The sequence below is a fragment of the Tachypleus tridentatus genome, unplaced genomic scaffold, assembly GCF_004210375.1.
Source record: "Tachypleus tridentatus isolate NWPU-2018 unplaced genomic scaffold, ASM421037v1 Hic_cluster_2, whole genome shotgun sequence".
Classification (NCBI taxonomy): Eukaryota; Metazoa; Arthropoda; class Merostomata; order Xiphosura; family Limulidae; genus Tachypleus; species Tachypleus tridentatus.
The window spans coordinates 45,078,570-45,092,424 of NW_027467782.1; the positions used below are offsets into that span (position 1 = coordinate 45,078,570).

The following is a 13,855-nucleotide window of genomic DNA, read 5'->3' on the forward strand; positions in this document are numbered from 1 at the left end:
GTTTATAGATAACCAACTCTCCCCAGGTTTATAGATAACCATTACCAGGTTTATAGATAACCAACTCTCCCATTACCAGGTTTATAGATAACCAACTCTCCCATTACCAGGTTTATAGATAACCAACTCTCCAATTACCAGGTTTATAGATAACCAACTCTTCAATTACCAGGTTTATAGATAACCAACTCTCCCATTACCAGGTTTATAGATAACCAACTCTCCCATTACCAGGTTTATAGATTATAGATAACCAACTCTCCCATTACCAACTTTTTATAGATAACCAACTCTCCCATTACCAGGTTTATAGATAACCAACTCTCCCATTACCAGGTTTATAGATAACCAACTCTCCCATTACCAGGTTTATAGATAACCAACTCTCCCATTACCAGGTTTATAGATAACCAACTCTCCATTACCAGGTTTATAGATAACCAACTCTCATTACCAGGTTTATAGATAACCAACTCTCCATTACCAGGTTTATAGATAACCAACTCTCCATTACAGGTTTATAGATAACCAACTCTCCCATTACCAGGTTTATAGATAACCAACTCTCCAATTACCAGGTTTATAGATAACCAACTCTCCCATTACCAGGTTTATAGATAACCAACTCTCCCATTACCAGGTTTATAGATAACCAACTCTCCCATTACCAGGTTTATAGATAACCAACTCTCCCATTACCAGGTTTATAGATAACCAACTCTCCCATTACCAGGTTTATAGATAACCAACTCTCCAATTACCAGGTTTATAGATAACCAACTCTCCCATTACCAGGTTTATAGATAACCAACTCTCCACCAGGTTTATAGATAACCAACTCTCCAATTCCCAGGTTTATAGATAACCAACTCTTCCATTACCAGGTTTATAGATAACCAACTCTCCCATTACCAGGTTTATAGATAACCAACTCTCCCATTACCAGGTTTATAGATAACCAACTCTCCAATTACCAGGTTTATAGATAACCAACTCTCCCATTACCAGGTTTATAGATAACCAACTCTCCCATTACCAGGTTTATAGATAACCAACTCTCCCATTACCAGGTTTATAGATAACCAACTCTCCCATTACCAGGTTTATAGATAACCAACTCTCCCATTACCAGGTTTATAGATAACCAACTCTCCAATTACCAGGTTTATAGATAACCAACTCTCCCATTACCAGGTTTATAGATAACCAACTCTCCCATTACCAGGTTTATAGATAACCAACTCTCCCATTACCAGGTTTATAGATATTTGGTATCATTTGTTTGTATAACTTTAAATTATACAACTGTTGATCATTCAGTATACATCGTAAATCAAAGACATTGAAGTAACTTTTCTCAAGTTAATTTTCTTCGTATAATCCTTCTCTAGTGGCAGTAATTAGTCTTTTGTAAATCGAACATGCTAATCTCATAAAGGGTTACCCATGGATGTAGTTCCGTATCTCTGACCAGTGCTTTCTACGTGTAGTGTTAAAATATATACGGATTTTACATACCATCACTGTGTCCCAAGTTAAGGTTCAACATCCAGGATTACTCAAGTAATTAATATCACCCGCTAGTACAGCGGTATGTCTATGGATTTACAACGCTAAAATCAGGGGTTTGATTTCCCTCGGTGGGCTCAGCAGATAGCCCGATGAGGCTTTGCTATAAGAAAACACACACAAACATTTAATAAAGTCAACACCACAACGATGTTACTAAACTATAATGCAATCAACTGTGGTATTTTATTAAGACAACGATGTTACTAAACTATAATACAACCAACTTTAGTATTTTATTTAGACAAGGATGTTACAAAAGTAAAATACAACCAACTTTAGTATTTTATTTAGACAACGATGTTACTAAACTATAATACAACCAACTTTAGTATTTTATTTAGACAACGATGTTACTAAACTATAATACAACCAACTTTAGTATTTTATTTAGACAACGATGTTACTAAACTATAATACAACCAACTTTATATTTTATTTAGACAACGATGTTACTAAACTATAATACAACCAACTTTAGTATTTTATTTAGACAACGATGTTACTAAACTATAATACAACCAACTTTAGTATTTTATTTAGACAACGATGTTACTAAACTATAATACAACCAACTTTAGTATTTTATTTAGACAACGATGTTACTAAACTATAATACAACCAACTTTAGTATTTTATTTAGACAACGATGTTACTAAACTATAATACAACCAACTTTAGTATTTTATTTAGACAACGATGTTACTAAACTATAATACAACCAACTTTAGTATTTTATTTAGACAACGATGTTACTAAACTATAATACAACCAACTTTAGTATTTTATTTAGACAACGATGTTACTAAACTATAATACAACCAACTTTAGTATTTTATTTAGACAACGATGTTTACTAAACTATAATACAACCAACTTTAGTATTTTATTTAGACAACGATGTTACTAAACTATAATACAACCAACTTTAGTATTTTATTTAGACAACGATGTTACTAAACTATAATACAACCAACTTTAACTAAACTATAATACAACCAACTTTAGTATTTTATTTAGACAACGATGTTACTAAACTATAATACAACCAACTGTAGTATTTTATTTAGACAACGATGTTACTAAACTATAATACAACCAACTTTAGTATTTTATTTAGACAACGATGTTACTAAACTATAATACAACCAACTTTAGTATTTTATTTAGACAACGATGTTACTAAACTATAATACAACCAACTTTAGTATTTTATTTAGACAACGATGTTACTAAACTATAATACAACCAACTTTAGTATTTTATTTAGACAACGATGTGTTACTAAACTATAATACAACCAACTTTAGTATTTTATTTAGACAACGATGTTACTAAACTATAATACAACCAACTTTAGTATTTTATTTAGACAACGATGTTACTAAACTATAATACAACCAACTTTAGTATTTTATTTAGACAACGATGTTACTAAACTATAATACAACTACAACGAACTAAACTATAATACAACCAACTTTAGTATTTTATTTAGACAACGATGTTACTAAACTATAATACAACCAACTTTAGTATTTTATTTAGACAACATGTTACTAAACTATAATACAAAACCAGCTTTTATTTTATTGAGACAACGATGTTACTAAACTATAATACAACCAACTTTAGTATTTTATTTAGACAACGATGTTACTAAACTATAATACAACCAACTTTAGTATTTTATTTAGACAACGATGTTACTAAACTATAATACAAGCAGCTTCCATACTTTATTGAGACAACGATGTTACTAAACTATAATACAAGCAGCTTCCATATTTTATTGAGACAATGATGTTACAAAAGTAAAATACAACCAGCTTTCTTATTTTATTAAGACAGCGTTGTCACTGAACTTTTATGTAACGTTAGCACTTTTGTAAATAATGCTTTCGTTTGAGTTTCTGAAACTGTTTGTATCACTTTCGTAATGTAACTGCTGGGTTTAATTATAGTCACAGTGTCCATTGCTGTAAACAGTTTTTGAGTACGTTGTTTTTGTAAATCTTCAAGGTGAACCCTCAGTTTGAGACTTACATCTTTAATCCCCAGTACAATATTTGGTATATCATTTTTGGTACGCCAAGACATTTATCAAGTTCTTATTTCCAGTATATATTTTCAAACAAGTCAAAATGAAGAGAGAAGTTTGTATTTCCCTTTCATATTCTCAGCAGTGATAAATCTGTTTGAAGAACGTGGGTCGTGAGATCCTAATGTAATACAGCAATATGCTATTCTCTATCACACACAAGTGAGATCCTAATGGAATACAGTAATATGCTATTCTCTATCACACACAAGTGAGATCCTAATGGAATACAGCAATATGCTATTCTCTATCACACAATTGTGAGATCCTAATGGAATACAGCAATATGCTGTTCTCTATCACACACAAGTGAGATCCTAATGGAATACAGCAATATGCTATTCTCTGTCACACACAAGTGAGATCCTAATGGAATACAGCAATATGCTATTCTCTGTCACACACAAGTGAGATCCTAATGGAATACAGCAATATGCTATTCTCTGTCACACACAAGTGAGATCCTAATGGAATACAGCAATATGCTATTCTCTATCACACACAAGTGAGATCCTAATGGAATACAGCAATATGCTATTCTCTATCACACACAAGTGAGATCCTAATGGAATACAGCAATATGCTATTCTCTATCACACACAAGTGAGATCCTAATGGAATACAGCAATATGCTATTCTCTATCACACACAAGTGAGATCCTAATGGAATACAGCAATATGCTATTCTCTATCACACACAAGTGAGATCCTAATGGAATACAGCAATATGCTATTCTCTATCACACACAAGTGAGATCCTAATGGAATACAGCAATATGCTATTCTCTATCACACACAAGTGAGATCCTAATGGAATACAGCAATATGCTATTCTCTATCACACACAAGTGAGATCCTAATGGAATACAGCAATATGCTATTCTCTATCACACACAAGTGAGATCTAATGGAATACAGCAATATGCTATTCTCTATCACACACAAGTGAGATCCTAATGGAATACAGCAATATGCTATTCTCTATCACACACAAGTGAGATCCTAATGGAATACAGCAATATGCTATTCTCTATCACACACAGATCCTAATGGAATACAGAGATCTCTAATGGAATACACAGCAATATGCTATTCTCTATCACACACAAGTGAGATCCTAATGGAATACAGCAATATGCTATTCTCTATCACACACAAGTGAGATCCTAATGGAATACAGCAATATGCTATTCTCTATCACACACAAGTGAGATCCTAATGGAATACAGCAATATGCTATTCTCTATCACACACAAGTGAGATCCTAATGGAATACAGCAATATGCTATTCTCTATCACACACAAGTGAGATCCTAATGGAATACAGCAATATGCTATTCTCTATCACACACAAGTGAGATCCTAATGGAATACAGCAATATGCTATTCTCTATCACACACAAGTGAGATCCTAATGGAATACAGCAATATGCTATTCTCTATCACACACAAGTGAGATCCTAATGGAATACAGCAATATGCTATTCTCTATCACACACAAGTGAGATCCTAATGGAATACAGCAATATGCTATTCTCTATCACACACAAGTGAGATCCTAATGGAATACAGCAATATGCTATTCTGAGATCTAATGGAATACAGCAATATGCTATTCTCTATCACACACAAGTGAGATCCTAATGGAATACAGCAATATGCTATTCTCTATCACACACAAGTGAGATCCTAATGGAATACAGCAATATGCTATTCTCTATCACACACAAGTGAGATCCTAATGGAATACAGCAATATGCTATTCTCTATCACACACAAGTGAGATCCTAATGGAATACAGCAATATGCTATTCTCTATCACACACAAGTGAGATCCTAATGGAATACAGCAATATGCTATTCTCTATCACACACAAGTGAGATCCTAATGGAATACAGCAATATGCTATTCTCTATCACACACAAGTGAGATCCTAATGGAATACAGCAATATGCTATTCTCTATCACACACAAGTGAGATCCTAATGGAATACAGCAATATGCTATTCTCTATCACACACAAGTGAGATCCTAATGGAATACAGCAATATGCTATTCTCTATCACACACAAGTGAGATCCTAATGGAATACAGCAATATGCTATTCTCTATCACACACAAGTGAGATCCTAATGGAATACAGCAATATGCTATTCTCTATCACACACAAGTGAGATCCTAATGGAATACAGCAATATGCTATTCTCTATCACACACAAGTGAGATCTAATGGAATACAGCAATATGCTATTCTCTATCACACACAAGTGAGATCCTAATGGAATACAGCAATATGCTATTCTCTATCACACACAAGTGAGATCCTAATGGAATACAGCAATATGCTATTCTCTATCACACACAAGTGAGATCCTAATGGAATACAGCAATATGCTATTCTCTATCACACACAAGTGAGATCCTAATGGAATACAGCAATATGCTATTCTCTATCACACACAAGTGAGATCCTAATGGAATACAGCAATATGCTATTCTCTATCACACACAAGTGAGATCCTAATGGAATACAGCAATATGCTATTCTCTATCACACACAAGTGAGATCAATGGAATACAGCAATATGCTATTCTCTATCACACACAAGTGAGATCCTAATGGAATACAGCAATATGCTATTCTCTATCACACACAAGTGAGATCCTAATGGAATACAGCAATATGCTATTCTCTATCACACACAAGTGAGATCCTAATGGAATACAGCAATATGCTATTCTCTATCACACACAAGTGAGATCCTAATGGAATACAGCAATATGCTATTCTCTCTCACACACAAGTGAGATCCTAATGGAATACAGCAATATGCTATTCTCTATCACACACAAGTGAGATCCCAATGGAATACAGCAAAATACTATTCTCTATCACACACAAGTGAGATCCCAATGGAATACAGCAATATGCTATTCTCTATCACACACAAGTGAGATCCTAATGGAATACAGCAATATGTTATTCTCTATCACACACAAGTGAGATCCTAATGGAATACAGCAATATGCTATTCTCTATCACACACAAGTGAGATCCTTATGGAATACAGCAATATGCTGTTCTCTATCACACACAAGTGAGATCCTAATGGAATACAGCAATATGCTATTCTCCATCACACACAAGTGAGATCATAATGGAATACAGCAATATGCTATTCTCTATCACACACAAGTGAGATCCTAATGGAATACAGCAATATGCTATTCTCTATCACACATAAGACACCTTTCTTCATTTACAGGAGGCTACTATTTAGAATACCTTGGTGTCTTCTTCAACTACCATCTCAGCCGAGCTTAGCCTTTTCTCCTTTGCTTGCAAATTGTGGAGTGCAATTGCTGTAATTTTAATAGCAAGCTAAAAATTAGCTAGTCTTTATGTGAGTCTTCAGAATACAAACAGTGATCTTTCTTTACCTTTGTTTGGTAGTAATGATAATATTTTTACAGTCTAAAGTTTTGGAAATAATTATATGAAAATGAACTGCACTGTAGTTTAAACTGTAGTTGGTTGTTATGTAATAAATTTAAAGTGCAACACCTATAAAAATGCAAGCAATCATACTCTCTTCAGTAGTAATGGTAATAATCCCCTAATAGCTCATAATACTGGAGATCAAAGTTGTAGTTGGCTAAGAATATTCTATGCAAAACATTGTGGTTAGGCTTTCTATTTTTGTAGAATATGGTATGTGATACTGGTGTTGTTAATAACAAAAGTTGAGGTAGAAAACTAAAATGAAGTATTTTAGTGTATATTCTTTATGTGATAGGTGAAGGTTGAATACAGATCTTTTCACTGTGTTACCCCAGCTGGAAATGGATTAAGAGGAGCTACTCTTCAATGTAGAAATGGAATCTCAGTTCCATGCTGTAAAGGTTGCATGTGAGGGTCTTCCTCATTCAATTTAACATATGAGGAGCAAGAATTGTGCTGAAGGGAAGAGCATAAAATTGAAAAACACAATTGTGATGAACAAACTGTATCAAATGTCTAGAGGATGGAGCAATCAGGATGTGGTCATTCACAGTTCAGGTGAAAATGGCCAATGGAGAGAAAAGAAATCTTCTATCTAAAATTATGGAACAGCCAAAGATCAGTTGAAGGACAATAGGTGTTACTGGACACCAGCCCATGGTCTTCTTAAGGAGCACAAAGAGACAAAAGTAAAACCCAAAAAAAGTTTTATACTTCCTTGACAGTATCTTTGGCCACAAGATCTTTTATCACATCCTTGAAAACAAAGATAGATTGTGGGTCTGAAGGAGTAGAAAATAAAATGAGAAGAGAAAAATGAAGTGGAAAGAAAGAAGGTGGATGAGAACTTGTAGAATTAACATGTAAGTGCAGAAGAGTGACAAACAGATGTGTGTCTATTGGGCATGACCAAACAGGATAGTTGCTGACAAGAAATGCAACAAATCTGACACTGAGTAGTGGGAGGACAGGAAGAAGGGGAAAGTTTTAGAGGTGAAACAAATATATTAGAATAGACTGAGCCTGTCAAGGAACAGCAAGGCTGTGAAAGATAAGAAATCAGAGAAAGTAACTAAGGCTGATGCCAAGCTGCTTTGGCCCATGGACTCCAGAGAATTAAGAACACCACTAAAGACATCAGGTCAAAAAAAGGATAAGAAGTAGGTAGTCATGCAATGGTAAGGAGTGTATCCTGACCAAACAGGTCTCAACAGTAGAACTAAGTAAGTAGGGTACAATATATATGTAAAAATGGCTGGTATGGGTTGAGAAAACTCTATGTTGTTCGCTCCTCTACATAGAATTTTCTCAACCCATACCAGCCATTTTAACATATATATTTTTCTACAGCATGAACCCTACTGTCAGGTGAGGTAGAAAGCATTAAATAATCACAAGGATTATAATAATTGAGCAAAGAACATGATGATCACAACACACAGGTTGAAGAGAATGAAAGCAATATGATGCATGATGGATTCCACAAAATGCTGTACAATGGTAGCAACCTCCTCCACAATAAACAAGCTTCCCCACAAAATGCTGTACAATGGTAGTAACCTATTCCATAATAAACAAAGTATAAATAAAACTTGTGTGCATAACACATCGCCCATACAAGACATATTTGAAGTAATTATTCCTTGAAAATTCAGGACAAAAATTAAAGCTTTTGTAACAACAACAACAACCAAAAAAAAGCGAATAAATGTTTCATAAAGAAATAAATATCTCATCCAATTCAACTCAAAAAAGTTTTAACAGGTCTGCTGAGGAAATGAATGAAGTTATCACGAGTGCAAGCATATAGGGGAATTTACTGCACGTGTATGTTGTGTTGCCCTCCTTTTGTTGGAGAACTATTGTTTCATGATGTCATCATGCACCTTCATGGTCCACATTAAACACACAACTTTAGATAGGATTTAGCACAAGGCTAGTGGCATGTAAATCTGATAGACTGAAATGTGAGCGAAATAGCAGTTTTGTGTATGATAGCAAGTATTCTCTCAGTAACTGTCATGTTGTGCTCAAAGCAAATTTAGTAACTATTTTAACTTGTGTTCTCACTTGGGAATGCATTGGTCCTATTAAATGAGCATACAAATTTACATATAAATTATATTTAGGTAAAAATACTAGATACATGTGTTAACCTAAATGTGGTTGTTCATAAGGAGTTTTGAGCATTAGGAAAATTTTAATATAATTAATATTGAAAGGATACACTTACAAGCAGTTCTACAGCAAACAACATTGTTTTTCTCCAACATGATAGTTTCCCATAAGCTCTGAGAGTTAGACACCTAATATAAAAGATTAATTTTAATATTAGAGATATTTTATTTCATGGGTACATCAACAATGTAATAAGTTTTGCAATACATGACAAATGTGTGTTATGAGTCATAAAGATATATATATCAATAGTTTATGTTCTAGTTTCTATAAAAAACAAAGATATACTGGACATTTAGTCAACAGCTTCAAAACAAATCAAGTTTTCAACAAGCAGAAATAAAATTTTATAATAAATATTAAAAACACAGTAATATCAAAATACATCTTTCATTACAGTATTGCCTTAAAACTCCAACACCAACATTAAAACCTGAAACAGTTGGATCACAATATTCTGATTAACTTAAAAATAAACATTATTAAGTGTAACAATATAATGATAGGTACAATAAACATAATACATACACAGATTCAATATTTTCAAGAGAAGATATTATAAAGAAAGGATCAAAGATAAGTACAAATATTGCATCTTTTAAAATAATAATAGCAACCAAATAAAAACAATGAGAAACTGTTAATGGTTAAATATGAAGGGGTTGATGTTATTAGAGGCTTTCTTTAATAAAAGCTCCATAATCTGGAGTTGAGAATTTTTATTTAAACTTTTCAAGAAATATGGGGTAGTTGTTATTCTCATTGTATAACTGGATACAAGGACTCAGCTAGATTATTTAAGTGATATCTACTCCTAGTTAAATTCCATGTGTTCATTCATGTATTTGTAGGTAACATGTAGACTGTCTCCAGCTTTAAATCATTAGTACAACATAATACAAAGGAGAGATGTTAAACTTGAAATTATAATGTATACTAAACAATAACTACAAAGTATAATTGATATGTCTGTAATTAAAAATAAAGTTTTTAATCATATGATGAGTATCTTATTACACACTAGTGAGGACTTCTCAACAGAACTTAACAATATTTTATTGTATCAATGTGTGTGTTTTTTTTATATACTGTCCCTTTTATCCAGTACACAGGAATGGTGCTTCTATGTAAATAATGTAATGAAATATGTATACTTCACAGACAGTAAACAAATTTGTGACTGAATTAGGAAAATAATTTCTACTATCTTTAAAGTTCACTCATCTTGTACTTACAAAAAACTGAGAATAAGCATTCATTGACAAAACTACATGAGTGAACAAACCTACAAAAATGCTTGAACAATTTAGAACTTATTAAAACAAGTGCAGTCTTCAATAGATCATAGGGTGACAAAAGTATACATGAAAAAAGCTCTCAATATTTGTTTTCCCCTTTTCCAAATGTGTTGCTGAATCACTTGAGAGGAAATTTAAACTCAGAATGTCCAAGCAGTTTGTAATTAGTACACCAAAACCTTTTAGACTTTAGAAAGTGAAAATAAAAACAAGTTGGCTGGTGTGATTTTTATTCAAAATTAAATTCATAGATCCAAATAGATATTTATAAAAAAGGAATTCACACATTTACACTTATAATGCACTTAGTAAAACTGCATGATTGTTATATTAAACTAAAGAAATTCACACTAAAAAATTAATACTTTACACAAAAAAACTCACATCTTCATCCCAATTAAGGTCTGCACACTAAAGTGATAAACTCTGACCATCCAGCTTAAAATCAACCCACAGATCTGAATCATATGGTTTTTTGAACCTATTAAAAATAATGTGTTGCTTATAAATATAAATAGTAGTGTGTGTAAATTTATGCATATATACACCCACCCCTAAAAGCAAATTATACCACATATGAAAACATAAGCTGATAGAATTGTAAATGTGAAACGTGGTACACACTGCATATGTTCTTGAACATTTTAAGGGTTTTATTGACAAATTTAATGTTATCTTAACAAAGACTAGTGTCTGCATATTAAAACTTAGCTGACTTAACCTGTCATGAGAAATCACATCTTCTGCCTCCAACACAAACCTCTCTTTGTTACATAACAGAAGCATAAAGTTTTACAGAAATTTGTGTATCTTAAATATAAATATATAAAAACACATTAACCTTATAATTACAGGCACCCTTATACTGTGCACATCATAAGAATTTATGTTCTAACATTCCAAAATTAATAAAGCAATCTTATTATCAATGAAGTTAGTATCACAGTTTACATTCTAGTCCAAAGTTTTATATTATCTATGTTTTAATTTCTTTATTTAAAACAAACCCTTAAAGGAGAAATCTTAAAATTCAGTTTGATGAACAATTTCACAAAGTTTTAACTGTTAGATTTTCTAGCTGTGAGTTAGATATAGCAAGTACACAGAGAGAAGCTAGATTAATTGTTCTGTTTACACAGTCTTTGTTCAAGCTACTTAGGAGACACTGGAAGGAAAGAGAAATAAATTTCTTTGGATTCTAAAACATCAAAATATTAAATTTTGTGACAAAGTAAAAAACTTACTATTAAGAATATAACATCCTTTGATGAAAAGTTAAAATGTATGTATATTTTTTCTACTTTTAATTTTAAATATTTCATTGCACAATATGTTGATGATAACACTCAAAATATTCAAAATCTGAGTGCAAATAACTAGAATACAAAAATAAAGAACCTTTAATTAAAATAATATTATTTTCGGTTTGCAAATTATTTGTAATCTTTAACAAAATTTTGCCAGGCATTGTGAAGATATATTAAGAAAGCTCAGAATTATCATATTGTTGCACTGTTTGTCATATCTTAATACAAACTATGCCAAATGGCCTATCCATGAGGTGAAATAAATGAAAGGATAATTTAAGAAAAATGATAATTTTTTAATCCTCTAATTACTAAGTGTCCATGAACCACATGTACCCTTTTAATACATTTTTCTAAACTATTTATCCATCATATTACTTGTGAGCCTACAACCTTCCTAGAAAACAATTAACCACAAATATCATTAATATTGTAGTTAATATCACATTGTCTTTACACAGAAGATGAGTGATTCTCCAAAACTTGTGGTAAGCTCTTTTGTCTGATAGTTGTAACAGAAACAACTATAAAATTATTCAATATTATTAATACATAAATAGTATTTACACAACATAATAATTATTTTTAAAATTATCTAGTTACAGCAGGTAACTAATAATAAATGTTACAACAGGTGACTAATAACAAATGTTACAACAGGTGACTAATAACAAATGTTACAACAGGTGACTAATAACAAACGTTACAACAGGTGACTAATAACAAATGTTACAACAGGTGACTAATAACAAATGTTACAACAGGTGACTAATAACAAATGTTACAACAGGTGACTGTTACAACAGGTGACTACAAATGTTACAACAGTTACAAATGTTACAACAGGTGACTAATAACAAATGTTACAACAGGTGACTAATAACAAATGTTACAACAGGTGACTAATAACAAATGTTACAACAGGTGACTAATAACAAATGTTATAACAAATGTTACAACAGGTGACTGATAACAAATGTTACAACAGGTGACTGATAACAAACGTTACAACAGGTAACTAATAACAAACGTTACAACAGGTGACTAATAACAAATGTTACAACAGGTGACTAATAACAAATGTTACAACAGGTGACTAATAACAAACGTTACAACAGGTGACTGATAACAAACGTTACAACAGGTGACTGATAACAAATGTTACAACAGGTGACTGATAACAAACGTTACAACAGGTAATAATAACAAACACTGATAACATTTGTATGTAAAAACTAACAATTAATTTTTCTTACATACAGTTAAGGGTATGATTTTTAAAATCCTACAGCAGCTACCTTATTTTAATTTTGTTCAATTGAATTGGCCTGGAAAGGAGTACAATTTATAAATTGGAGTACCTGAATTTAATAAAAGCTGTTTAACATTTGTTCCAACAAAAAAAATTAAACTATATTACCTATAGGACAAAAGTCAGAAAAAGCATTTAACATTTGCAAAAAACTGAGATCAAACTTAGAATTCAAGTCTTGATGAGGAGATTAAAAATTGTTGTTCCAGTCTTAAACATTTTCAAGCACAGCAAATATATATGTCCCTAATTTTGAAACTGACAGATAAAGAGGAAAGCAGCTGGTCAACAGCAAAGTTTCAGGTTATTCTTTTCAACTGATACTCTTGTAATAAACCTACAAAGCAAAGGTATGGAGCAGATTTTGTGATAACAGGATGTAACTAGTGAATTCATTAACAACTGGCCAACATGATAAGAATGGTATTAAATCTGTAAACTACATGTCAGCATGAATACTGCAACTGAGTCAAGAGAATTAACTATGTACAACAAGATACATACATATACATTTATTAATGACTATGATCTCTAAAAACTCAAGTAGCTAGAATGGTGACATTTTTTTAAAATCTGAAAACACAACT

General features: G+C 32.1%; 2 protein-coding genes across 21 annotated transcripts in view; one reads left to right on the forward strand and one right to left on the reverse strand.

Annotated features, from left to right (window-relative positions):
- LOC143243200 (uncharacterized) overlaps positions 1–13,855 on the forward strand; it is a 40,344-nt gene that overhangs the window by 24,036 nt on the left and 2,453 nt on the right. For 2 of the 5 annotated variants that reach the window (XR_013024182.1, XR_013024181.1), the window contains one exon: positions 7,469–8,490. The exons of the other annotated variants lie outside the window; for them this stretch is intronic. The gene's annotated coding sequence lies outside the window, so the exon portion shown is untranslated. Of the gene's footprint in view, positions 1–7,468; positions 8,491–13,855 lie in introns of those variants that run through there. 5 annotated transcript variants of the gene reach the window in all.
- The window catches only part of LOC143243202 (uncharacterized), a 54,164-nt gene that overhangs the window by 9,837 nt on the left and 30,472 nt on the right, over positions 1–13,855 (reverse strand). For 6 of the 16 annotated variants that reach the window (XR_013024185.1, XR_013024194.1, XR_013024192.1 and 3 more), the window contains one exon: positions 8,533–9,479. Coding sequence is in view for 2 of the 16 variants with exons in the window: in XM_076487008.1 (XP_076343123.1) it covers positions 8,557–8,733; positions 9,407–9,479; positions 11,034–11,116 (333 nt within the window). In the remaining 14 variants the exon portion in view is untranslated. Of the gene's footprint in view, positions 1–1,145; positions 1,673–8,532; positions 9,480–11,019; positions 11,126–13,096; positions 13,606–13,855 lie in introns of those variants that run through there. The other 10 variants (XR_013024188.1, XR_013024186.1, XR_013024198.1 and 7 more) reach the window with 9 other exon arrangements.